At 40.4% G+C, this 25,487-nt stretch overlaps 1 protein-coding gene across 6 annotated transcripts in view; it reads right to left on the bottom strand.

The window, feature by feature from the left end:
* Window positions 1-2,013: 2,013 nt before the first annotated feature.
* The window catches only part of LOC133507142 (death-inducer obliterator 1-like), a 31,021-nt gene continuing 7,547 nt past the window's right edge, over window positions 2,014-25,487 (bottom strand). The window contains exons 2-18 of one of the 6 annotated variants that reach the window (XM_061831898.1): window positions 23,887-24,040; window positions 22,560-22,611; window positions 20,577-20,698; window positions 19,336-20,311; window positions 16,729-17,119; window positions 16,092-16,433; window positions 14,234-14,456; window positions 11,709-12,255; window positions 11,478-11,637; window positions 11,266-11,382; window positions 11,023-11,175; window positions 10,625-10,781; window positions 9,625-10,102; window positions 9,136-9,286; window positions 8,948-9,037; window positions 8,674-8,869; window positions 2,014-6,483 (exon numbers count right to left, since the gene is read on the bottom strand). In XM_061831898.1, coding sequence (XP_061687882.1) covers window positions 2,480-6,483; window positions 8,674-8,869; window positions 8,948-9,037; window positions 9,136-9,286; window positions 9,625-10,102; window positions 10,625-10,781; window positions 11,023-11,175; window positions 11,266-11,382; window positions 11,478-11,637; window positions 11,709-12,255; window positions 14,234-14,456; window positions 16,092-16,433; window positions 16,729-17,119; window positions 19,336-20,311; window positions 20,577-20,658 — 8,067 coding nt within the window. In that variant the 5' untranslated portion in view covers window positions 20,659-20,698; window positions 22,560-22,611; window positions 23,887-24,040 and the 3' untranslated portion in view covers window positions 2,014-2,479. Of the gene's footprint in view, window positions 6,484-8,673; window positions 8,870-8,947; window positions 9,038-9,135; window positions 9,287-9,624; window positions 10,103-10,624; window positions 10,782-11,022; window positions 11,176-11,265; window positions 11,383-11,477; window positions 11,638-11,708; window positions 12,256-14,233; window positions 14,457-16,091; window positions 16,434-16,728; window positions 17,120-19,335; window positions 20,312-20,576; window positions 20,699-22,559; window positions 22,612-23,886; window positions 24,041-25,487 lie in introns of those variants that run through there. The other 5 variants (XM_061831901.1, XM_061831900.1, XM_061831904.1 and 2 more) reach the window with 5 other exon arrangements.

The raw sequence follows: 25,487 nt of genomic DNA on the forward strand, positions 1-25,487 counted from the left end.
AACATGCAACATTAATTGGAGACTCTAAATTGCCCTTAGGTGTGATTGTGAGTGCGACTGTTGTCTGTCTCCGTGTGCCCTGCGATTGGCTGGCAATCAGTTCAGGGTGTATCCTGCTTCCTGCCCGGTGACAGCTGGGAGAGGCTTCAGCATTCCTGCAACCCTCGCAACTCCACACAAGCGGGGCTGGGATTTGAACCCCGGTTCTCTGAACTGTGAGGCCAGTATCTGATTGTGTTAAACAGAATTAATCTACAGTTTTATAGGCTTTTCTCTGATACTAAATAGCAGTTGTCTACATTGTTTTTCAATGGTATGGTGGTATTGGTAAGTAATCATACTGTATAGTACTTTCAACATTTGCAATTGAGACACTTTGGTCGGTTTATAGTGTTCCGTCAATTGTTGTTCCCACTGAAGAGCCAGGAATGAACAATGAAACAAAAGCAGAAATGTATGTAATGTGATTGAAAATGGGGTTGCATATAATCTTTTTGAAATACATCTTTAGAAGAGACGATTGCAAAGGAAAATCTGTTGAAGTCATCAAAGACTTTACGGCATTGAGTTATGTAACAAAGAGACAGGCCAGGTCCAACAGGGGAGTAACTGGAAAGACAGATTCAACTCCTTTAACAGGAACATTGATTCAAATTTTCTTCTTCTTGCATGTGAGAATAGCAAAGGTCACAGTTAAATCCAGGTCCTGCAACCATTACAGCGTACTTGTGAGATCCACGTAGCCATCAGCAGAGGCAGCAGTGAAGATTTGATATAACCAATAGCTAATTGTTTTTTTTTTTTTTTTTTCCACAGACACACATAACTTGTGCTTCACCAGGATATTAAAGTGTTTGGGTACCCTGGGTTACTGTCAATATCAAGTATCGCTGGTCGCTTTCTTCCTCAATGAGACGATGGTCCAAAGAGAACTCCAAAATATTAATGGCAGCGTCCTCAACTACTTTGTTTTCTGTTTTTAGTAGGGGTGAATGCAGGAAACTGAAAGTTTGCTTACTTGGACTACAACCAGAAAAACGAGTTTGTGTGGTACCTGCAGAAGATATAGAACACAATACTTGGTCATTTGACTCAAACCGTAAGAGCTAACAGTCAACACTGAATAAAATATACACATGACCTGGATTTTAGTCGCACTCAAATAAAATACCATTTGATATTCACAATTAGATTCCATCATTACATTTGTAAATTGTGAGTAAAGTGTATAAATGTCTCCCAGATTATTCCAAATAAAACTATGATCCAGATTAGGAGAGGGCAATTTATTTTTCTCAAAGGAGTCCTGATACTGGAATGGTTGTTTGTGTTCCATATTAATTTCAAGTATTTACACAACGCATTGACTTGTACCATTATAATAACCTTCTACTTGGTATATGTTATAACTGGGAAATTAAAATGTCCCGTGACTGCACTGCTTTTAAAACTGCAACAACTGTCACTTGTCCAAAACTGCTGTAAGGGGGTACCTTATTAACAGATGTCTGTCTAGTGGGCCCTTTTTGTTATTTTACTTTTTTTAATTTGAGATTTTGCCGTGAATATTTTTCCTAACTGTTCCTGCAGACTGCAAACTCACATTGCAAGAAGTGGGAAACAGGAGCAAAGCCTGTAAGTATAATGACAAAGGTCCTTTAAGTCTTCAACATTGGACACAAACTGTTGCTCCTGCTTTGTTTTACAAGCCACACACGTGCAGTTCAAAATAAAAGCACCCCATATTGTTTTAACTTCATTATGACCGTGCTTTGCACAGATCAGGGTCAGACGATAAGGGTTGGGTTTTTTTCTTTTCCAAAATCTTAGATGTTTGCAATCACGTATGAACCTGCAATCTTTTGGTCTTTTTGGGAGCAAAATCAGTCACCTCATTATGTATCCTATAATCCTCCCAGATTAGGAAAATGTTTTTATTTTGCTGTTTTAAGCCTATTCCATAAACACATTGACATTTGGCAACATTAGTCAGGTAAAAAAAAAAATGTCAAATCCACGTGATCAAAAATGTTTAATTGATTTAAATGCAACAAATGATTAGGTACTGTAGATAAACTGATCTTTTTCCTCATCCTGTGCAATTACCAGAGTTCTAAACAGTTACGTTTCAGATGATCGATCCAGGGTATATGGCTTTTATTTTGTCTACTTAGAAAAGTATTAAAAACATCAGTATGTACAAGAATACATTTATATTTACATTTGTTGTCTGATTGAACACAGAATTCTTTCTTTAAACTCGGTTTGACTGTGTAGCTATAACCCACACTCCAAAGGCATGTAACTTAAATGTCCTTCAGATATATTTTGCAAATGTATTTTAAAAAAAAAACTTAAGACAGAAAATACAAATGCTGGAACCTATAGAAATGAAATACTGCCAATGTCATTCACAACAAAGATTTTCAGTGGTTATAAATTATGTCGCTCCAAGGTGAACTAGTGTAGATGAAACACACTAGGACGGGTTTTTTTCACTTCCAGAAGTCTTTTCTTTCTCCTTCGATTTTTCATGTTTGTTATTTTTCTCTTCTCTCCTCTCTCTAATTCTGCTTGTTTCCTGGCGGTCCCTGCCACGGTCTCTTTCTCGGTCTTTGTCTCTGTCTCTGTCTTTGTCTCTCTCTCGGGCTCTGTCTTTCTCCCGCTCTCTGTCTTTCTCCCGCTCCCGGTCTTTCTCCCGTTCCCGGTCTTTCTCCCGTTCCCGGTCCTTCTCCCGCTCCCGGTCCTTCTCCCGCTCCCGGTCCTTCTCCCGCTCCCTGTCCTTCTCCCGCTCCCTGTCCTTCTCCCGCTCCCTGTCCTTCTCCCGCTCCCTGTCCTTCTCCCGCTCTCTGTCCTTCTCCCGCTCTCTGTCCTTCTCCCGCTCTCTGTCACGGGGTCTGTCTTTATCTCGGCCTCTATCTTTTTCTCTTTCTCGGTCACGGTCTTTATCTCTGTCTCTATCTTTCTCTCTATCTGGATCTTTATCTCTGTCTCTATCTTTTTCTCCATCTCTGTCTTTGTCTCTGCCTCGATCCCTGTGGTCTTTGTCTTTTTCTTTATCACGATCTTTTTCTCGATCCTTGTCTCTGTCCCTCTCCCGGTCTCGCTCTCGTTCCCCATCTTTGTCTCTGTCCCTCTCCCTTTCTTTGTCTCTGTCTCGCTCCCTTTCTTTGTCTCTGTCACTGTCTTTGTCTTTGTCTCTGTATCTGTCTTTCCCCCGATCCCGGTCTCTGCTTCGGGACTTGTCACGTCTTTTGTCTCGCTCATGGTCCCGTTCTTGCTCTTTGTCACGGTTTCTTCCTCTTTCACGATCGTAATCCCTTCTATCAGACTCCCTGTCCCTGGCTCTGTCTTTATCCCGTTCTCTGTCACGCTCTCTTCTCTTGTCTGTGTCTTGATCCCTGTGTCGTTCGACCTCTGCATCCTTGTGTTTCTCGCTCTCCTTCCCTTTGCTGCGCTCACGTTCTCGGCTAGATTCACCATCGATGTCCCTCTCTCTACTTCTGTCCCATTCTCTTTCTCTGCTCCATCGCTTGCCCTGAGTCCTCTCCCACAGGGCTCTCGCAGAGAGAAGGATGTCCCGGTCACTGTCTCTTTTGCCTTCGGAGAGCTCCTTAAGTCTTTCCTCTAATAATTGGGATGAACTAGAACTCTGTTCTCTGAGTCCCACTTCAAAGTGACTGAAGGGTTCTGTGCTTCGTGTTTCTGATTCCTCTCGGTTGGTGCCGGTTCTCCTCAGGACCTCAGGAGAATGCTGGCGCCAGTAGTCTTCTCGTCGTAAATCTGGACTGTGACCTTCCATCCGACTTGGAGGACCAGTAGGTGTCTCTGCTGGGGTTGGTAGCAGTGGGCCACTGTGACGACCAGGTCTTGCCTCATCTGAAAACCTATCAAAGCGGTAACGTTCAGAGCCACCAAAAGGCTGAGACTGATCTAGGACCACTCTGTTCTCCTGAAAAGGAAGAGCTATGTGCTCATTCAATGCTCCTCGATGTGGTGGTGAGTGTAGCCTGGGAACCCCAAACGGATTATGTGGATTGATGTGTTGTCCGGTAATGTCCAAACTAGAAGGTGGACCTCTTGACTCATCGTACTGGCTGGGTGGAAGACCCCGGTGAACTACAGCATGGCTGTCTTTAAAAACATTTTGAGGATGATTTTGGTGTTGGTCCACCGGTGTGAATGAGTGACTATCTTTACCATACTGCTCCCGAGAGCCACGGTTTTGGTCGACCATTTGGGGTGGGATTTGGATTGGCATTTGATTTTTATGGTCACCATACGGCGATGGTAGGGGACCCCTTGGTGCTGAGAAGTGAGACAGAGGAGGAAGCCTGTTCTCAAAATGTCCCAGTGGAGGTCCTGTAAAAGGTGGAGGAGGACCTCTGTTTGCTGGGAAATTAAATGGCGGTGGTGGCCCAGTAAATCGTGGAGGAGGGCGTTGATTTGGGCCATCAAAAGTAGGTGGGATGGGAAAGCCTGGGGGAGGGCCTTGTTGCCCACGATGCTGTGGGGGGATTAAAGGATCAAAAATTTGAGGTGGAGGACCTCTCTGCCGAATTGGTGGGTAAGATGGTGGTAGTACTCTGGGTGGAATAAGGTTCTGGGGAGGTGGTCTTGATAGTGGCTGCTGTGGTGGTGGTAGTTGGGTACGTGTCCACTGGTTTTGATAGGGAGGGAATGGAGCTGGAGGCAAGCCATATGGATGGGTGCTTTCAGCTTGAATTGGAGGAACAATTACTGAGGAAGGACCACAGATAGCTGGTGGTGGTCCTTGCATAGACTGCGGTGCACCGATTGAAGAAAGTCCTTGTAAGGGTGGTGGTATTGACATTGGAGGAGGCCTCATCATGGGATTCTGTCCGTGTATTGGTTGAGGTGGGAGAAAATTCGATGGTGGGGGGATGTCAGTTGGCGATCGATACTCATTGTCAAAGTCTGATGTTGCCCTGTGATGTCGCGCATGATGGGAATGAGTGTCACTGATTGGTAAACTTTGAGTGAGGACTGGGATTGAGGAAGTAATTGAGTTTGGTGGCTCGTTGTAGGAGCTACAAATTGCTGTGTCCTGGCTATTGTCATCATATTCTGGATCCTCACTGCTTTTTAAAATACTTGCAGCATTTGGCCAAATACTGTACTTGTCTGTCTCTATTTTAGCCTCGACCGTCTTTGCTTGCTCTTCTCTCATTTTCACTTCTTTCTCATGAATGTAGTCATACTCCAGATCAGGTTCCAAAGATTCTCCTAATAAAGGAATTGACACTTCTGCCTTTACAGTCTCCATGAAGGGGAGTGTCTCATGTTTCTCTTCCTCCATGGGTAATGCCGTCTCTGGGCATTGTGGAGTGTCTGTAAGGTGAGCAAGAGAGGGCAACTGTGGCTCTTGGATTGACTGCTGTCGAGGGGAAGAGCCAGGTGATGACAACTCCTGTTTATCAAGCTGTTCATCTGTTGTATTTGTCGTATTACATGCCACCTGGTGAGATTCACGGCTCTGTCGAGGATCTCTCTTCTGGTTGATAGTGGGTACAGCTGATGAAGATTTCACAAGCTCTTCCACTTTTTTGCCTAGTTGCAGTAACTGACTGCTGCCCAAAAGCGTTGTAGGAGTCTGTGAAGACCCAGTTGAGTCAGTGGATGGCACATACTCTTCATCGTGTTTCGGCAATGTCAAATTTCCTTTCTGTTCAACGCTATTCAGGATCTTTTCAGAACTGGTTATTTCTTCACATGAAGCTTTTCCACTTTCATCAGATACAGTAGTTTTGACTTCATCAAATATTGAGTCATCTTCAGGGTCATATGCAATATCATCACCTTCACTTGGTATCACTTCAGGTTTGTTTACTACCTCAATCGGTTGATGAGGAATATTATAGCCCATACTTGGGTCATACTCTTCCTCTGGGTCATATGGTCGGTCATCTTCATCATCCTCTACCTGTTTTCCCTTGGAAATCTGTGCAAACTGCTGTACAATTGGATCAAGCAATGTCGAGCGTGGGGCTGAAGATTCTGCACCCTGATCAGATGGAGAGTTGGAAGCATCAGAGTCATGCTTTTTCTTCCCAAAAAGAGTGTTGAGAATAGTCTGAAGAGGAGTGGCAGGTGTTGTAGTGGAAGGCATAGAACTGGAAGAGGATGGAGATTCCACACCTGTGACAGAAGATGCGGCGGGTACTTTAACAGATGACAACTGAGTAAAGACAGATGGAGTAGCCGTAGCAACACTTGTTGTCTCAGAGGAACTGGCAGGAGGCGACCCTGGAGGAGTCGTACTGAAGGGAATTTCCAAACTTTGGCGTGTGATTCGGTCCACTTTGACTGAGAGAGGTGGCTTTGGATGACCTGGGTCATCAACGTCTTTAATTTGCATCTTAGCCCGTTTCTCATCAATTTCCAATGGAATACCAGCACGCTTCCTGTCCTTCTGGCAGATGAGGAGCCCCAGTAGGAGGTTGGGCCGAGCTGGCTCAAGTCCTGCAAAATAATAAAAACAATTGTTTAATATTTGCAAGTCAATTACCGAACATAAGATTGCCCTCCAACAAGCAAGAGACATATGGAATTAAGTGTATAATTACATATTTCCTTTATCAAAATATAAGTACTGTACATGTTTGGCTGTTATAGACCGCTGAAGACAAGTACTGTTTTTTTTTTTTTAAAACTTTGTTTCCATATGCTCGAACAGGATGCTTTATCGCTGGGGTACTCAAATAAAAATCTCTTTAAATTGAGTCAAAGGTCCATTTGTTGAGGTAAAAACAAAATGTTATTTTCACTCAAAACAATAAGTACAAACTACATTAATGTAATTTCCATTTTGACAAATTAAAATTAATAGTTGACTAAAAACTAAACGAACTCTGTCATTGATCTCGAGAAATAACAGGTGGGGATTAAGAATGCTTTTCTTGTTTTTAAACAAACACAAAGAACCACAAGAAAGAATTCCTTTCCTATTATTCAGGAGCTATATACAGTGTGTGTGTGTGTTGTATGAGCTAGTGTGCGTACGTGTATGAATAGAAATACCCTAATACAAATTCATAAGTGAACCCAAACAGGATGATAGTTACAATCAAATCTGCACTTAGAAGTAATATAAATCAATAAAGCCTTTATCAACAATCAAAAAATAAACATAGCACTTCCTGTGTTATACTCTTATTCTGAAAGCAAACGCCCACTACCGGAAGTGGATTGCAGCTAACTAAGTGATCTTAATTGACATCACATGAAACACTCTAAATAACCCATTATGGTCCAAAAAGTAATGGCTAATGCTCAGAAGGCTTTCACAGAGCACTTGAGTTTTGCGTGGCTATTCACATAGCCAAACACTTATGAAACGGTAGGCGCACTACAGACCAAGTCGCACCGACTCCAGCCACCATGACGTCATTGCCCATTAACAAGCCAAGTTAACTAGACCACTTGAATAACAAATACACAAATGACCACAAAACTTCAAATTGCTTAAGAAACCTAAAATTTAGGGATGAACATAATTTCCAGAATAATGAATAACTGAGAATGTTTTCAAAGACAGGCATGCTAAAGCTCACCGGTGTCTTCCACCTACCCAGTATGATGACTCAACGTACGAGGTAAAAATTGAGTGCACAATTGTAGTTTTAAAAAAGAATTTATTCTAAATGCCACTGCAATCCTTAACTCAATAAAATGACCCATCCACACTTATGAACTGAACTGCTCTACGCTGATGTTTTACTTATTTTACTGGATCTAATCAGGAACGTGATAAGTGGCCAACATTTTTGTGGAATTTTCTAGAAACTATGAAATGAGTACTTCAAATGCCTCTAAAATAATTCATTACAAAGAAATTTATAAAAAAAAAAAAAAAACAATTGCCTGCTGAAGTACATGTCCTCCGCTACTGACCACTCGTCACAGAAATTGATCGATTTGGGCTTGTAAAATCGAGCTCTATTTGGGCTAGTAAAGTCCAGTTTTCACGGGTCGAATTTTAATGGCAAGAGTGGAGACTGAGTGCCAGACCTTCTCCTCCAACATCAGTGTGTAAATTCACAAATGCATCTGTGGAAAAATGGCCATATAGCCCCATAAACACGTCATATTAAACCCAATGGTTTAAGAATAGGATGTCACTTAAACTCATCGAGTCAAAGCAGGTGTGTGAATACTTTTAGCAATTTAGTGGATATTGAGAAATAATGACATTGTATCATTTTTCTTAAATTTGAAGACATTTTTGACCAGATTTTCTAACAGCAATATCACTCAAAAACATTCCTAAAAAAAGAGGATTTTCTGTCTCACTGACACAAAAAAGTTAACATTTCTCTGGAACCCATAATCAATCGATCCATCCATTTTCTTTGCTGCTTATCCTGGTTTTGATTTTTTTGTGTGAGATGTATTCAGGTTGAAGTGGCAATTACACCCAGAAGCATGATTTTGACAAACTGCTATTTTTGACAAATTTTCACCCAATGAAATATTATATCATCCACAGCACAGAGGAAACATATGATATGTTAGAGAATATGACTAGAATTATCGCCCCCCGCTCCCTCCGCAGTACAAACATATTGCATTGCTTTTGACAGCTATGAATTCCCATTAGAAACAACCAAAAGGTCAAATTTCAATTCCAGTTGTGTCCCTGTAAAAGCATACCTGGGCCATCAAATGGTAAGAGTTTAGAGGGTAATGGGTCCTTTGAGCTCAAAGGGATTAGATAGAGGTCTTTGATTCGCCTGTTGCTGATGGCTACGACACCAAATCTTTTCCTGCTGCTGAAGTAACAGAAGAGAGACACGTAAGCTACTTCCTCTTCCTCTGTAGCTGGCTGGAATCGGATCAGACACAGCTCCTGTGATCAGCGAGAGTTGACAAGATCAATGCCATGCATCAAAAATATGTTTACAATTAAACATCACTACAAACTAACCTTGGACAATGAGGTTTTCAACTTTCCAACATAGTCCCACACGGTGTTTGGAGAAATACGCCCTCCAACATGAATTGTGTCTGGCAAATCCTGCATGATATTAACAACACGTGAGTTGCACTTTTCAAAACACACACAAAATAAATATTAACTAAGGACAGGAATAGAAGATTGTGATTTTTACGGACCTCTTTTAGGTACTCAAAAGAGCCTGAAACCAGGTAAGCTTTAGTAACAAACTTGGCCACAGACTGCATATTGATGAACCCTTTCCAAATCTTCTCTTGACCATGGAGAAAGATTGCAGTCTCTCCCTCAGGAGGAGGCTCAAAGGTACTACTGAGAAAAGTAATACCATTTCAAAAAAAAAGAAACAAAAAAAACATGTTAGTTTGAAAAAAAGAAAAGAAAAAGAAAAGCATTATTTGCTAATATGAAATACAAAAATATCAATCAGGCTAGAGAAACCAGGTCAGGCGGCTTTAAAACCACCTTGATAAAATGTAACCTATTTTGACATCATTAATAACTACAACACACTTCAAACTTGGATACAAATCATTCTCGAATTAACAGAAACACATGATCTACATGAGCTAATCAGTTTTTGACAACTGTAAAACAAGTTTGTGTAATTAGCTCATCTTCAAAAAAATGCTTTTAATTAGACTAAGCACCTTGTTTTAGATGGTTTGGATAAAACCAATGAGGGTGGAGGAGCAGGAGGCATAGGAAGGGGTGCCTTGGCTCCAACATCCAAAGGAACAACGACAGGAGCTGAAAGTGATTCTGCCATGTTGTTTGACGGTTTTTCTGGGGCAGTGTAAGTGACGGTAACACCGGACCCATGCCTGGCCATGCGCGGGTCTCGGCGTGTGATGCTAACAGAGGAAACAGTTGGGGCAATGGTTAGAGGGCTCTGCAAAGGTGGGGCCAGATTGTTAGGGTCCTCTTGGTAAGGTTGTGGCTGTGACTCTAGGACAGCCGGTTCTATGCCTGACTGGTAAGCTGGAGGGATGAGCTGGTGGTGCTGGTAAACCGTGGCCACTTGTGGTTGGCTGACAGTACTCGCTGAGTGTAACTCTTGTCTGTTTGGTTCGGGTTTCTTTGTGGGTTTGGTTTTTTTGGATGCAAGTTCATCTTCAGTCTTTTGCCCTAAATGAAAAGATAGGTGACAAAAACATTAGCTGGACACAGTGATTGTAGTAATGTCTTACTATAGTAATGTTAATTGCAATACTTTTTGGGTATAACACTATACTGTAGCAATTACTAATATGACATTAATTGTATACCCACTACTTCCTGCACAGTCTGACTGTATAGTCATTAGCAGGCTTTTTATTACTTAAACATTAGTTGTAATGATGCAAATTGTTTTTTGGCAACGCTTTAAATAGAGAAAAAGACAATCTGGAATTTGGTGATTGGTATGCGTATCAAGAGGATGGAAATGTATTTTAGTTATTGGACCTAATACAATTATTTTCATTTGTAACATCTTGGAATTCCAATTGTTTTGGTTCAAGTAATTAAAAAATATTGTGGAAATGATGAAACACATTACAGTTTGGAGATGGTGACATTTTAACTCTAAAAACAAGACTAAATACTTTGAAATATGAGTAAACAGTCATAATTACTATGGAATATCCCTTTCTGACCAGACTCATTTACCTGTGCATATTTTACAGTTGAGGTCAAACAGATGAGTTCTATGCTCAGATGTTGTGTCTTTGAGCATGCTACTGAAAATATCGTGCATACTACTGTTTCCTTCAGTAGCAGATGGCTGAGGTGCAGCTGAAGGAGTGAGGGTAGGCTCATCTTGGTCCTGAGGGGATACAACAGGTTGATGGTAAATCCTACAACCAACCACAATAACTTTACAGATGCCCACAATTCATTCCAAAGGAGGTGCAAGTATGTTGAGTGTTTTTTAAGATACAAGTTTCAAGAGGAAGCCCAAAAAGATAAAAAAAAACACTACTACCCAAGCTGCTGTATTAATTTATACATGTGGGGGTGGGGGGGAGTGAGGAAAAAAAGAAGAAAGATAGTGTGCCACCACTTACAGTAGAAGCCATGCGAGAAGATGAAGCTGTGGTAGAGATACATACGTCTGTATCTGATGGGGGTGGCGCATCCTCCACGTCCATGCTATGAGTGTCGTACCTATTGCTGGGTTTGGAATGACCTGAATGGGACCTTCCACCCGAGGACTGGGCCTGTGAGTAACAACAATGTGTCATGTTACGACATTTCATCATCTCAGTGAAGAAAACATCTTTGTAGATTGAAGGTCAAGAAACATTTACATGATGCGGATCATGCTTCTTCCACTCAGATACCTCCTTGGAAATCATTTCTTCAGCACTCAGTCTCACAAGTCGGAAAGGAGTAACCTCACCTCCAATTACCCTGTAAAACAGGCCCTGAAACACAACCAAGTCATTTAACTTCCCCAATCAAAATCACAAACGTATGAGTAATCTTTTTAACTTGAGCAAGCATTACATCAGTGACTCACCTTGTTTTTTGGGTCCTTGAGGTTTAACATGAGCAGCCGATACTTATTTTTGTACTTGCTATCAGTACTGAGGCAGAGATTAAACATCTCTTTTTCAATGGCAACAGCAAGTCGCCCAACCTCACTCTCTGTCATTTTTAGATCATCACTGTCACTCACCCTTGTGGAAAGAAGTAAAACAGGTGTTTGAACTAGATAATTGCTCTCCAAGAAAAACTCAAGGACTCTCACCTCTTATAAAGGATGTCTGTCAGAGAACGACGGATGTTCTGTCTCATCTGGTGGTTGGGGGGTGGTGGGATATGGGATGCAGAAGCTGAAGAGACGGAATGGTGAGGCCTTGGGGATAAAGCGTGGCTGGGTGTCGCTGAAGATACTGGAGATGATGGGACTCTTGAGGAGGATGAGGATGATGAGGATTGATGACGGGACGGAGAGTCTTTTTGTTGAGGCTGCTTCTTTGGAATGGTAAAGTTGGTCTTTGTGACTCTTAGTGCCCCAGTGACATGGATTGGGCCTGGAGGGTACGGAGATGGAGGGGGTGGGGGCGTGGTCCGCATTTTCTTGGACTTTACTGCAGATTTACTGGGAGGAGTCGCAGACCTCTTTGTTGGCTTTGAGCTACTGGACTGAGGGGACAGCTTCTTGCCCTTTGGAGAAACCTTGGACGCTCTCGTGGTCATGGTCTTCTTCCCTTTGGTAGGGGTCTTGGAATCACGAGAAGGTTTTCCTCGAGATGAGACTTGCTTCTTTGTCTGCTTCTCTTCCTTGGGCGGAGCTGCAAGACACCACCAGACACTTTAAAATATGCTACGAATCACGATGGTTAGTGTGGCGATATTTTGCACAGCTGAGAACACTCAAAACCACAATCTCAGACTTGTCACTCAGTAAAATTATTATATTGTAATTACATATTTCAATTAGAACCTCCTGAGGATTTATAGACCACATTTGTGATGTCAGCCATGGTGAACACGTTCCCCCATCAAAAATGACATATACAGAAGAGCTTCAATCCAAGTGGCTGAGCAGCGTTGGTTTCCAGTTGTCTAAGTTTAATAAACTTGTGATTTATAATCAATCCTATCAGCAATCACCAGTTAAAAAACATTACTTTCTAAAAGGTAGTGATTTGTAAGTCTGCAATATCGCAAGACCATTATGAAGGGCAGTCTTGGAAGTTTCAACATAGACAAAACCTGATGACCTCAGCTAAAATCCATAGCCAACCCAATAAATCTGTCAAAATTGAAATTATTGCTCAATCATTATTGCGCAGTTACATTGTACATTTTTCTTATAAATTCACATTTAACGCAACATGGATCGATAATTCAGCAACAAAGTGCACCACTACTTGACTTTATGCTGGCACTACAAGAAAAAAAATTAAGTATTAAAAGCCAAGTAAACCAGTAGTGACTTTTTTTCAAACACTAAATAAAATCCTGAACTGCTTTCTGTGATAATGGGGATGAATGTTGACTAATCCTTTTGAAAAGTGCCCTAATTGAACATGCTGATAAAATGGCCTGTCATGTCCCGTGGCACTTGGGAAAAATGTGAAAACCATACTGTGGTGTAAACAGTCTCACTTATTTTATGCCGTAACCTATTCAGTTAGTCTTGGTGGACATCTCGTAGATAAATCAGCTTCAATCTTCTAGTATCGCCTCTGAACGCCTCTCCAGCCTCTCTTCTTTCATTTTGCCACCCTGGATAGGAAGGCCTGGGAGATTTGATTCAGCTGCTTGCCATCTGGGACACCATCGTCTGCACAATCTCCACCGCCAGTTTTTCCTTTTTTAACCAGATGTAAATGCCTCTTTGTTGAACTTCATGATATCCAGTAGAAAGCCAACACTGCTCAAAAACTCAATCAATGAAAGATCCAAAAATCTGTCACATCATCTTTTATTTTAAGACAATTTCCCACTATAAATATTTAATGAGCCGAGGTTAAAAAAAAAAAAGGAAAAAAAAAGATCATGTTGAACTAGGGGACAGTAATTCAGCTATGTTGACCTTAAAGGTTAATGCATGATGTAATGGTTTGGGGATTGTGGGGTCACAAGACATATTGGAGAAATGACCTGCAGTGGTAGTGAACCCATGGAGAAGACTTACAAAGTGGTCATTTCTAATTACCCTCCACATATACACCAATTTGATGAAAAAAAAACTAACCATGACTTAACCATAAAATGTAAGTCTACTTTTAAAACAGGGATATCACAGTATTTTGATCATACCCCCAAACACGGGTAACTAAATGAAGCAGAGGTCAAAGCATCCTCATTTAGCTAACTAGCTAAAACCAGATTGACAGAATCTTCAAATACTACAGGGTAGGTAATTTAGCAGGACAATTATGGTCACCGCCTGATGTGCAATAGCCGATTCAAGGATTTCTCCCACGACACTCCCGGGCATCAAGTCAAAAAATTGTCCCGTCCTTAACAGCAAGTGACATCACTAGAGCTTTTCAATGAGCCTGATGTCGAGAATCTCATGTGCTTCTATTTAAATACTTTACTATTCACCAAAAAGTCAGATGACACACTTACCTTTTCAGCAACTGCCACTATTTCACCCCAAAGCACACATCATTAAATCACACTTAACAAGTCATGGTTAAGTCTAACACAGAAAGTTCATAATTGTCCTGTTTTAAGTTATTCTAGCATGAAAGAAACCACTATTAGGGAAAAAATGCACTATTTTAACAAGAAGACCCTCAAGGAGATACATACACTTTTTGTTTAACACTGTTGCTGATATGGATGTAGTCTTTTCTGGTGGTACTGCAATGTAATTATGGTCGCTGCACCAGGATGCAGTGGCAGGCGCGGGTGGCTGTTCCACAGCATGTGCATCTTCATCATCATCCTCATCTGAAACGCAGCTGTCATCTTCATCGCTGTCTGAATCTTCCTTGCGGTCCTTATGGGCCCGTGTCCGGCTGGCAGCTCCCCTCTGATCGGATCAAAGAGATGTACATAAAGGGAGTTTAGAGGCACCATCCACTCATTGGCCTGTTCAGGACAATTCCTTCATGTAACCCTGCATTTCATCAACAAAATATCTCTACTTAACTAAATCTATTTGCAGTAAATGAGGTCTCTCTCATTCACCACAATGCAATTATCAGGTCAATGCAAGGCAGTTTGTCAAAACATTTCCGGTATTGTTTAAAGGACATGTATCATTGAAGAAATTTCCTTTAGTATTCATTGTTTTTCTGTATTTAAAATAATATTAAGATCAGATACAAACGGATCAATGAGTGAATTTGCAGGTATGCATCATTGACCTAATTTTACACCAGGGATATTAGTATCATATTTGTACATCCATTCATTTTCTACACTGCTGCTTGAGTCACAGTTAAGATGGATGGATATATGTAGCACTTTGTTAAAGCTCCTGCATTCTTTAGGCGCTAAATAGTTCTTACATTTAAGACAAACAGATCACACTGAAAACTTGACAGCAATGTCATATGTATAAGTGTATAAACCATAAGATTGTTATAATCCTCGTTTAAAATGAAAATCCACTTCCTCATCAAAACCTCCAGTCACCATTACCTAGTAAAATTAGAATGGTAATTTCTTCATTCACATTTAAAAATTAGCAACCTACTGTTTGAAATGAAAAGGTAAAGATCAGGTTGATCTGTATTAGCAATACATGCATACGGCATAATTACTAGCCTTACGACTGAAGGAAGAAACAAAACCACTTGACATAAATCCCAACACTATTGACCATTTTGGGACAGCTGTAGCACAAATAGGTAGGGTAAGTCGTCTAGACCGAAAGGTAACTGCTTCAAATCCTAGCTACAGCTATCCACATGTTCAAGTGTCCTTGTGCAAGCAACTGCTTTCCTCCTAGTGGACATGACAGGGCCTTGCATGGCACCAGTCATCCATTAGTGTATAAATGTGTGTGTGAGCAGGTGAATGCAAGGCTTTGTAAAGAGCTTTGGGAACTCTGATGGTGTAAATAAAGCACTATATAATGACGGTCCATTTGCCGTTTTAATTTTTTTTTTTTTTTTTAAATCCTCTTTACTAAACTGGAAGGGGTCCAAATACAAAGACAGAAGAAGAGTGTGCAATGTGCACACAGCCAAATTACAAATGGACATTTTTACTAAGAGGTTACCATTCATCCAACACTAACAATAGAGCATCGTGAATATTGAACAAAGGCAGTTGTACAATATTGTACTCCAATTTGCAATCAGAATGATCAAAGCACATTCTTCATCACAAAGCATTTGTTCAAGGCATTTAGTCATGTTATACTGACAAAAGTATTACCAAGACAATAAAGATTAGATATTGCTAATTAAACCAGTACAAGTTATGGACACACAGTTTTTACGTGGCTAAGACTTTGTAGTTCATGTCCACAAAACGTGTTAGTAAGATAGACTGGAGCTGCCATCCCTGCGATCACATCACCTTTAACAATTGTTAAGCAATATGAAAATAGCATTTACCTTATTCACAATTCACTAAAGACAACTGGTTTATGGATGTATTCACTTCAAGAAGCTGAACTACTGTACTTTTCACAACTTAAGGTAGTCTAAATTACCTTTGATGCAGAAGTGGATTTCTGAGCTTTGCCCTTTGGCTCTTTGACTTCAGTGAATGACTTCATGGCAGCAGCAGCATGTCTCAGGATGCAGTCATTTCCACAGTACACGGAGTCTGGCTGGGCGTTGCTCTCGCAGCCAGGACCGATGCATTTAGGAAGTGAAACATCCTCCACTTCCAGTGTCTTTCCAGACTCTTCCACCTCAGTTGTCGTTTTCACCTCCACGTTTGAAGCCACTTTCTCCTGCTCCATCTCTGCTGGTGCTTTCAGCTCTGCTGTGGGGGCGACTGGTGCCCCCCTCTGGTCAGCGGTGAGCAGTGTTTGCTGCTGTATTGTCTGCTTCACACCAGTACACAATGCTAATGATGAGCAAAGCTATTTAGGCAGTGACAAGTGCTCTGTTTGCCATTTTAGAAATATTCATAATTGTACAGTATGCTTATTCCCAAAATTACTCATGACACAAATCTTAAAATTTCCTGAGAGGGTGCAATGTGAGCAACAATATACAGAATTGCCATTTTACTTTTCTGCCATATAAATTGAAAGAAATGTGTTCCATAAGTACCATTAGTCAAATTTTAAAGACCTGATTGATTGTTATAAAAATGTTCAGATTATTTGTCAGACCTACCGGCTGAAAGATTTTTATCTTCTTTTTTCCCGTAGGATTTGTGGCTTTCTCGATTCTGCCTTTGATGCCAATGTCCTCCACTCCTTTCTCATCTGACCCGGCAGATGCTGAAGGTGGTTGTGCTGCTACCACAGAAGTTGCTGCGAGACCCGGGTCAGCAACAGTGGCACTGGCACAAAGTGGAGATGCAGCACCGGCATTTGTCTTCACAGTGTCCGTGTTCAGAGACAGCATGGAGGTGGCAGGCCTGATCACTTGGCTTTTTTTAGTTGTGCAGTTGGGGCAGATGTAATCCTCTGCATTTCTCTCCATCAAACGCCCCCGAGCCTCCGTGATGCCCACGCAGTCACCATGGAACCACTCCTCACATCGGTCACAGCAGATCATGAACCTAGTGAGCAAGGACACTTGTAATGGCAACCTAGTCCGATTCCCCTCATTATAATTCCTGCTTAGTATGTGATGGCGTAAAATGTTATTAAAGGGTTGCCCGATAAGTGTTTGTATTTATTGTCTGATTTGATTGTTATCCAAGTTTATGCTCACAAATGCTCATGGGCAAGCCTAACACTGACATTTATTCGGATATCACCATATCTCGTCTTTTACGATCGGGTCAGATGTTGTCAAATAAAATTACGTTGGTGAGGTGTGAACTTTCACTGTGCAACCAAATGCAACAGTTACCATGGCAATGAAAAGTTGTCAAACAAAGGATCATCATGGAAATGTTGGGAAAAACAGAAGCAAAAGGGAAAAAAGCAGGTGCTCAGCAGATTACTGGGCTGTCCATTCAATGATTAGTGGAGGTATGTTTTAATACGATACAGCTCAGAAGCAGGCGACAGAACTTTATGGAGGCTAGCACGCTACTGCTGGCATTAACGTTTGTTGGTAAACAGGCTCACGGGAATAAACATTGCCAACGGCGACCAAGTATGTTGACAACGGCAAGCACCGAAGGCAATGCGCCTGTCACAATACGCACTCCTATTGGTCAATGGATGCACTTTGGGAGGGTTCCCATTGATGTCACACTACACATAAGGTATTGCCTCCCCAACACCTCAAAAACTATGCCTGACTTTTCAATGTCCTATCATAGAGACAAATTGTTGGTTGTGGATCCCTCTTCGGTTTTGTTGCTCCCAAAAAAATATATCAGGCGTGAAGTGACAACTCACCCACGATAGCAAATCGGGCCATTATCGAGGGTAAAATCCTGTAGTTTGATTTTAGCATTAAGATGCTAACCCTTGAAACCCAACCCTAGGAATTCAGAAAATGGATTTTAAATCTCAGATTATTTAAAGCGTTTGATTTAGCATTAAGATGCTAACCCTTGAAACCCAACCCTAGGAATTCAGAAAATGGATTTTAAATCTCAGATTATTTAAAGCGTTTGAAAAACGTTTGACCTGTGTTTTTAATACATCATACTTTTACTATTTTGGTCTGGTTTTGATCTTTTCACATATGTTCACTTTAACATGACAAAATCAGATGTGTCATCACCTATTACAACTATGATGTTCAGTTAGTAGAAATGATGAAAGGATGGACAATGTAAATGGACCTTTACGGTAGGCAATAGGGATTGAGCCTGACCATGAACATAAAAAAATATACAATTGCCATAAAAACAATTATTTTAAAAATCTGGAAAAAGCAAATAAGCAGGGGCTTTCAGGAATAGGTTTGTTTGATTCCCAAAACAAATCAGTGAATAGGTGATGTCACAACTGCTGAACCACAAATATAGACGGTCAACTGTATTTGAAAATGTCAATTAAGGACTGTGTATACTCTTCATGTTTTGTAATCAATAAAAAGCCCACTAACAACTTTCCAAGAGATTAAGAGAACATACATTGACTGGGCGATAATTCACTGTAGAGCTATGGGGAATTGATGGGCTCGAGAAAAAAAAATTGCATAACATCGTTGAAATCATCCACAAAAGTGTCTGCCACAAGTCAATACAAAAGTTATAATAAAACCATGTTTGCACTGCCCGGAACCATGTTTGGCCACTGTGCATGTTTACTGCACACACATTTGTTCTAAATGGACACCACGTTGAAGCAGTGAAAGCTTTGCCAAAATTGACAGAGCAGCATGTGATTTTGAAAACACTTCCAGAAAATTAATCAGTGGATGTAGATGTGTAATGCATATATAACATGATGTATGAGCGACCTGGTCAATATCAACCTAGGATAACAGCGATTCCTAACCAATTATAAAGGGCTAATTTTATTCTCAAATTCTGTAATATACACCATAAACTCAGTATTATGTCATTTAAGGCTAGAAGTCAAGTTCTCATAAATACGGAAAAAAAATAATATTAGCAGTAAAAAATATTTCTGGAGATTTTATCTGAGTACTCAGATGTAGTCAATACACTAATCAAAAAGATTTAATAGTGACAGCACTAATCTACTTATTCAAAAATATCGCAGTTCAACTTACAAGCAAACTTATTTTTTCCCAGAGCTATTTTGTTACAACTTGACTTTATTGATTTCTGCAGAACCACTTATTTGATTTATTAACAGAATAGTTTTGTGAGATTTGCTACGCAATGAAGCATTCAAAACAAACCTCTTGTTGTGTTTCTGCCGACAGATGCAATAAAGGGCATTGGGGTCATATCCTCCATCAGAATCAGATGACGTGGAAGAATCCTCATCATCATCATCATCACTGTCCCCCTCTGCCTGAGCCTTGTTTGTCTTGCCAACAGCTACTGCAGGATTTGCTGCCTTGACAACTGTACTGTTCACATTTGTGGCCCTTTTTTTATTAATGTATGTTCTTATTGGGCCACGCTTTACCAACAATTCAGGTTTCTCTGTGGTCTCCTCACTTTCGGCATTCTCCGGAGTTTCCCCTTTGATATCTTTCTTTGTTGCCTCATCTTTCTTCTCCAGATCCAAATTAGGTTGTTGTTCCTTATTGGCATTTTCATCATCTATTTTAGAAGCAGTCTCTTTTCCACTTTTCTCAGTATCTTTTTCCTGCAGCTCGGTTCCATCTCTGCTGTCCTCATTGTCAGAGCTCCCTTCATCTTTAACGGTGGCGCTGTCGGTTTGCCGTGTCCATCTGCCATGTTGAGTTGCCCTTCGAGTCTGCTCCCTCGTACTACTTCTAGTTCTCCTATCGGACGACTCATGCTTGTCCTCTACCGTCTTTGTTTCTGCGTTACCGTCAAAGCTGGCCTCAGACGCAGTTTCTGCATCAGTTGGGGTTTGCGAAGGAGGATCACCACTTTCTAAGGTTGGGGGAGCACTCTTCCTTAGCACTCTTTTAGTAGTGGAAAGGAATTCCTCCAATTTGTCAGTGCGCTTTGACTGTCTGCCACTACGGCGTACAGGATAGCGGCTTTCAGGGCTGTCAGTTGCTGCCTCCACTGGCATCTCTCTTTTAGCAACAGTGGACCGACGGAATGCCCACGTTTTCTTTAAGTCACTGTTAGCTTTGGTAGATTTGTCTGGTTTCTCTATTGTCTCATTTACCACCCTTTCTCTTTCTGTTGGGAAAGTTTGCTTATGCTCACTGGGTGGCTCTTCTCCATCACCTGTAGACACATTACAGAAGGCAATGGTAAAAATCATAGTACTAACTCCAGCTTCAGAATGTTTTAAAGAAGCAAATTCATATTTTTTAAATAATCAATTTTTGGAATACTAGAGATGTGCTCAAGTAAATTTCTCTCGTGTGCCTTTTATTTCCACCCACCTTAAATTGTCTAAGCATTGTACAACATTACACCACAGTATAGCCCAATGCAACGCAGACAACCCCAGCCTTCACTAAGTGAAAAACAAGCTCATTCAAGGTACCTTGAGAGCAGCTATCCATATGGTCTTGGCTCTGTTCTGGCTCATGAGCTACAGAGAGCTCAGGGCTCACATTCTCCTCCATGGATGGAGTCAATCACTACTTTGAAACCGTATCACTACAGCTAGGAGAAGAGCACAACAGAATCACTAATGAAGTGCAAGGGAGGTAACACCAAATCCCTACTCATCAGGAATCAACAACATATTAGAAAATCTGCTTTACACTTGTCAGACTATATGTAAATTTGTAAACATCCAATGTTAATAGAGGATATTATAAAGAAAATGTTGTAAAAGGCAGGCCAGTTTCAACAATCCTCCATCATTGTTGACCCAATCATCATCCAAATGATTATGAGCCTTCACAAATTAAAAAAGGATCATCGAACATTTGAAGAAAGCACACGGAGGAGGTAACAGTGGAGGGTGGGCGATATTTAATAGCAACAATATGATCATGAACATTGCTTTAACAGTGTGCAATTTTACATTATATATATATATATCTATACTAAAAAAGAAAACTCAACAGGTGCATGGACATCATATGAGGAACAAATAGGAGGAAGTGTATTAAAATCCTTATTCGTCAAAACAGCAGACATGATTCACTCATATAACTCAATGGCTAGCAAAAAGAACTCGCTCTCAAATTAGCGGGCGGAGCAACCTTTTCAGGACTTTATTATCTTAACAAGCAGGTAAATTGAAAGAACTGACTTCAATGGAACACATTTTTTGTTGACCAAAGGGAAAATGGCAAAGGCCACAGATGTACATTGCAGCTTCCCAAACGCAGCCAGTTTAAACGCGAAATGAAAAGATGGCGCTATTACAATTGCATATTCACTGGAGAATTATTATTATTATTTTGGATGACAAAGAAAACTGCGCATGGTCAAACATTTTACAAAGAAAACTGCACACAGTCAATGTCATCATGACTGCTGGTAAGGCTAATGTAGGAGCTAGCTAGCATAGCCCCACTGCTGCTGCAGCTGTTTCAAGATGAATACTGTATTTCATCACCCATAACTAACTGCTTTACTTATTTGAACCTTGTACCATATTCCCCATATCAGCCGCTGAACTTGTCACCAGGAAAAAAAAGATTAAAAAAAGATTCCAGTCATGACGTCTCATTGTTTCAAAATTGTTTACCCACCACTGTAAAGCCTGATCTTTTTTTCATTTCACTCTTCATAAGAAACATCTAGTTGTGCGGAAAAGATTTTAAAACTTTATGATAATAGTCCATCTAATTACCCTCATGAGATGAATAAAATATCAATCCAAACACCAATCCACAACTTCTCCTAAAGTAGAGAAAATCTACAAAATACAGAAAACCCCCAATCATTTATCAAACTCTATGACAAAAATAAGTAAAGTAGTTCGCCAAATTCCTAGGCAAATGTGTGCTGTAATGAGAAACGTGTCTATTTAGTTTGAAGTATTTAATAAAAGTTATACTTCGATCTCATCCTTATTTTGGAACATTTGTTTTATTATTTATTTTTACACAAAACCTTAACTATGATACTAATGTGCAAACCTGATTTGGCATATTCTGTATTCAGCCGGGACATAACAAGCAAAAGCAAATTGATTTATACCTTTTGAATAGGATATTAAAATATCATTAGCATAAAATAAAAAGACTTATTTACCCATAACACCCAAATCGATACAATAGCTGATCTGAAGACTTGGATGAACGTTTTCCACCTGAGTGGAATGCAAGTGGCAAAGATTTTTGTATGTTCATATCACACTGTTTATATTGCAACAATTAAAAAGGACAACAATGTGTCAGCTGCAGAACAATTAAAATCAAAAAATGTTATTTAAAATATTGGTTCCACTACTATTCTGTACATAAGTGCAACAGATTGATTCTTCATTCAATATTAAACGTTGACATCAGTCATCCAAGTCAAGGACAAAAGAAATAAAATTGTCTAAACATCATGAAAACCATACCTGCAACTCTTCAACAAAGGCTTCACAACTACAATCATCAGGACTTGAAGATCTGCCGGAAGACAAAAAAAAAGGATGCAACTTTAGTATAAAGAACAATTTGCAGCATCTAATCCAATGTTTTATTTTTACAATTTCAAATATGCATCAAGTAGACATTCAAAATAATATACTACACATTTCAAGTCAAATAACGTGAGGGGATTTCCTATATTTTGCAATTACAGTACTTAATTTCAAAATGTGTTACTTGATTCCTATAAATTTATGAATGTCTGGTCACCAAGAAGCAAAAAAATAAGACAGAAAAGTCCTTTAACAGCATGTAATAACATATGCAAGGAGGTATCCTCATGCAAGGGTTTACTCTAGCTGGGGGAAAAAACATCCTGGCGGGATTGATATGCCACTGAAACTGCGCCTGTGGCACCGCACCGTGCCGTGCCACGTGACTGGGTGGGACAACTAAACGGGAGGATAGGCCCAAATGGAGATTAAAACCTGTACATAAACAGCATCAGAACTATGTACACCCTAGAATCAACGAGGCTTTTTTTAAATTTGTCAAAATGTCAAGAAAGTCGTTGACGGCGGCGCAATACCAGCTGGCGACGTTGCGCTATTGCTAAAACGATTACAACACGGCCCAGAACAAAACAAGGCTTCGCACACATCGCACCTCAACAAACAATTATCACGCAGAACCTGTAACACTTGAGAATTTAACTCGCTTTTCGGATATTGGCCCAAGTGTGACGGGTACGGCTATTAGACAACCTGTAATGGCCGCAAAGCCTCGTTTGCTTATCGCGTTAGCTCCCACAACACAGCGTTATTTAACACAAAATGAACATCGCTAGGTTTGACAAGAAATAAGCCAGTGTTTAAACCATGAAATTTGAATAGCTTCAATTTTGATGTCCACTCGACTACAGGTATAAAGGTAAGAGTGTAATGACACTTTAAATTTAAACAAATCCTCTTGTGGCTAGAAAGTGATCGCCCACTATTAGCCTCAGCTACCTAGCTAGCAAGTTCGGTAATTTGTCGTACGACTGCGTGCTATTTGGATCCGCATACACAAATCCTCAGATATTAAAATGGACAATCCTAATCGTATACGATAAATATATTCTTAATTCGCCTTTAAATACGTGTTGTTTGGTAGAATAACTAAACACGTATAATCTCGCATGGCGTTACTGCAGTATGTGTCAAACGGGGAAGGGGGAACTAATCCAGCTCGTTGGCTGATTAAAAAAATGAATGCATGCGACAATTATTCGCGGAAAGCAACTAATGATTATCCTCGCAATGCTCAACCCACCTACACAGCAGAAATACGGATGGCGTGCCCTCGCTCAATCTTCGGTCAAGCCTCCATTTTCCCAAATCCTCCTGGAGCTAGCTGACTGCGCCAGATGGCTGACCTGACCGTCGACAGGACATGGGCGCCACGACTCACTATCGCCCCCACGGGCCTGGAGTGGGAAGGGGAAATATGTGAGTACGATGATAGATAGATAGATAGATAGATAGATAGATAGATAGATAGATAGATAGATAGATAGATAGATAGATAGATAGATAGATAGATAGATAGATAGATAGATAGATAGATAGATAGATAGATAGATAGATAGATAGATAGATAGATAGATAATTAAGACTATTTTACTTTTATTGCACTTTCATTATTTGATTAAATATGACCTTATACAGTGTTGTCCATTTGCTAATCAGACAAGGATGTGTTGTGGAGCCGGTGGTTGTCCTCAATCTTTGTATGCAGAAAACCGGCTGGCGCCATCATCCTCTACCAGGCGTTGCCGTGGAGACGAACGACACCATATAATGAGCGGAAAGTTACTATCCTGGCCCAGGACCAGGCTGCGGGGGGTGGTAGCCACTTTTACCATGGACCCATACATATAAAAACCTTGTGTTTCCGGGCAGCTTTTGTCTTCTTTGGCTATCCTGCCAGAAGACACGCGTCTCGTGTGCGGCAGATACCTAGATAAGACCCGGACGTTTGTATTGCACATTGCATTGTAATAAATCCATTTACTGTTAACTTATTCTAATCATTGGTCATATCTTCCTCGACTCGTGAACACGCGTAGGGTCCAAACTCGCAAATCCCTACAATAGATAGATAGATAGATAGATAGATAGATAGATAGATAGATAGATAGATAGATAGATAGATAGATAGATAGATAGATAGATAAGTGAATTTCTGATTTTAAGTTAAAACATATTACAGAGGCTGCTCAGGAAAATAAACTATACAGAGGAAAAGAATCCAAGGATTCTTGAGCCTTTAATAGTGGTGTTCTGCAAACAACCAGCTTTTAAATGAATATATGAAACCAAAGAACTTATTCTGGACTTTAGGAAACACCCTCTCCTGGACTACAAATACCACAGCTATTGTAAAGAAGGCCAGGGAACACTTGAAAACAAACAACTTCTGTAAGAGCCTGCTAGTAGCCTTTTACCACTCTGTTGTTGAAAGCATTTTAACATACTGCGTTACGTCATGGTATGCAGGCTGCTCTGTTGCAGACAAAAAAAGAAAAAAAAATCAGAGAGTTGTAAAAACTGCAGAAAAAAATTTATTGGCCTCCATCTTTAACCATTACAGGACGTTGCCAACACCTTATCACATTAGGACCAACCATGACCGTCAGTACAGACTCTTCAAACCCCAATCACCTTTTCACACTTTTGCCCTCAGGGAGGCGATATAGGTCAATTAGATCTCACACCACTAGATTCACGAGAATCACCAACACAGTCACCAGCACATTACATGTCAGGGAAAAGCGTCTTTATTTGTTTGTTTGATAATTTAATGTGTTTCTATTGCTTGTATTATCTGAGCACAAAGATTATACTCTTGTCCAATTTTAGAAAAGCACTTTT

Source organism: Syngnathoides biaculeatus, chromosome 10 (genome assembly GCF_019802595.1).
Source record: "Syngnathoides biaculeatus isolate LvHL_M chromosome 10, ASM1980259v1, whole genome shotgun sequence".
NCBI classification, from domain to species: Eukaryota; Metazoa; Chordata; class Actinopteri; order Syngnathiformes; family Syngnathidae; genus Syngnathoides; species Syngnathoides biaculeatus.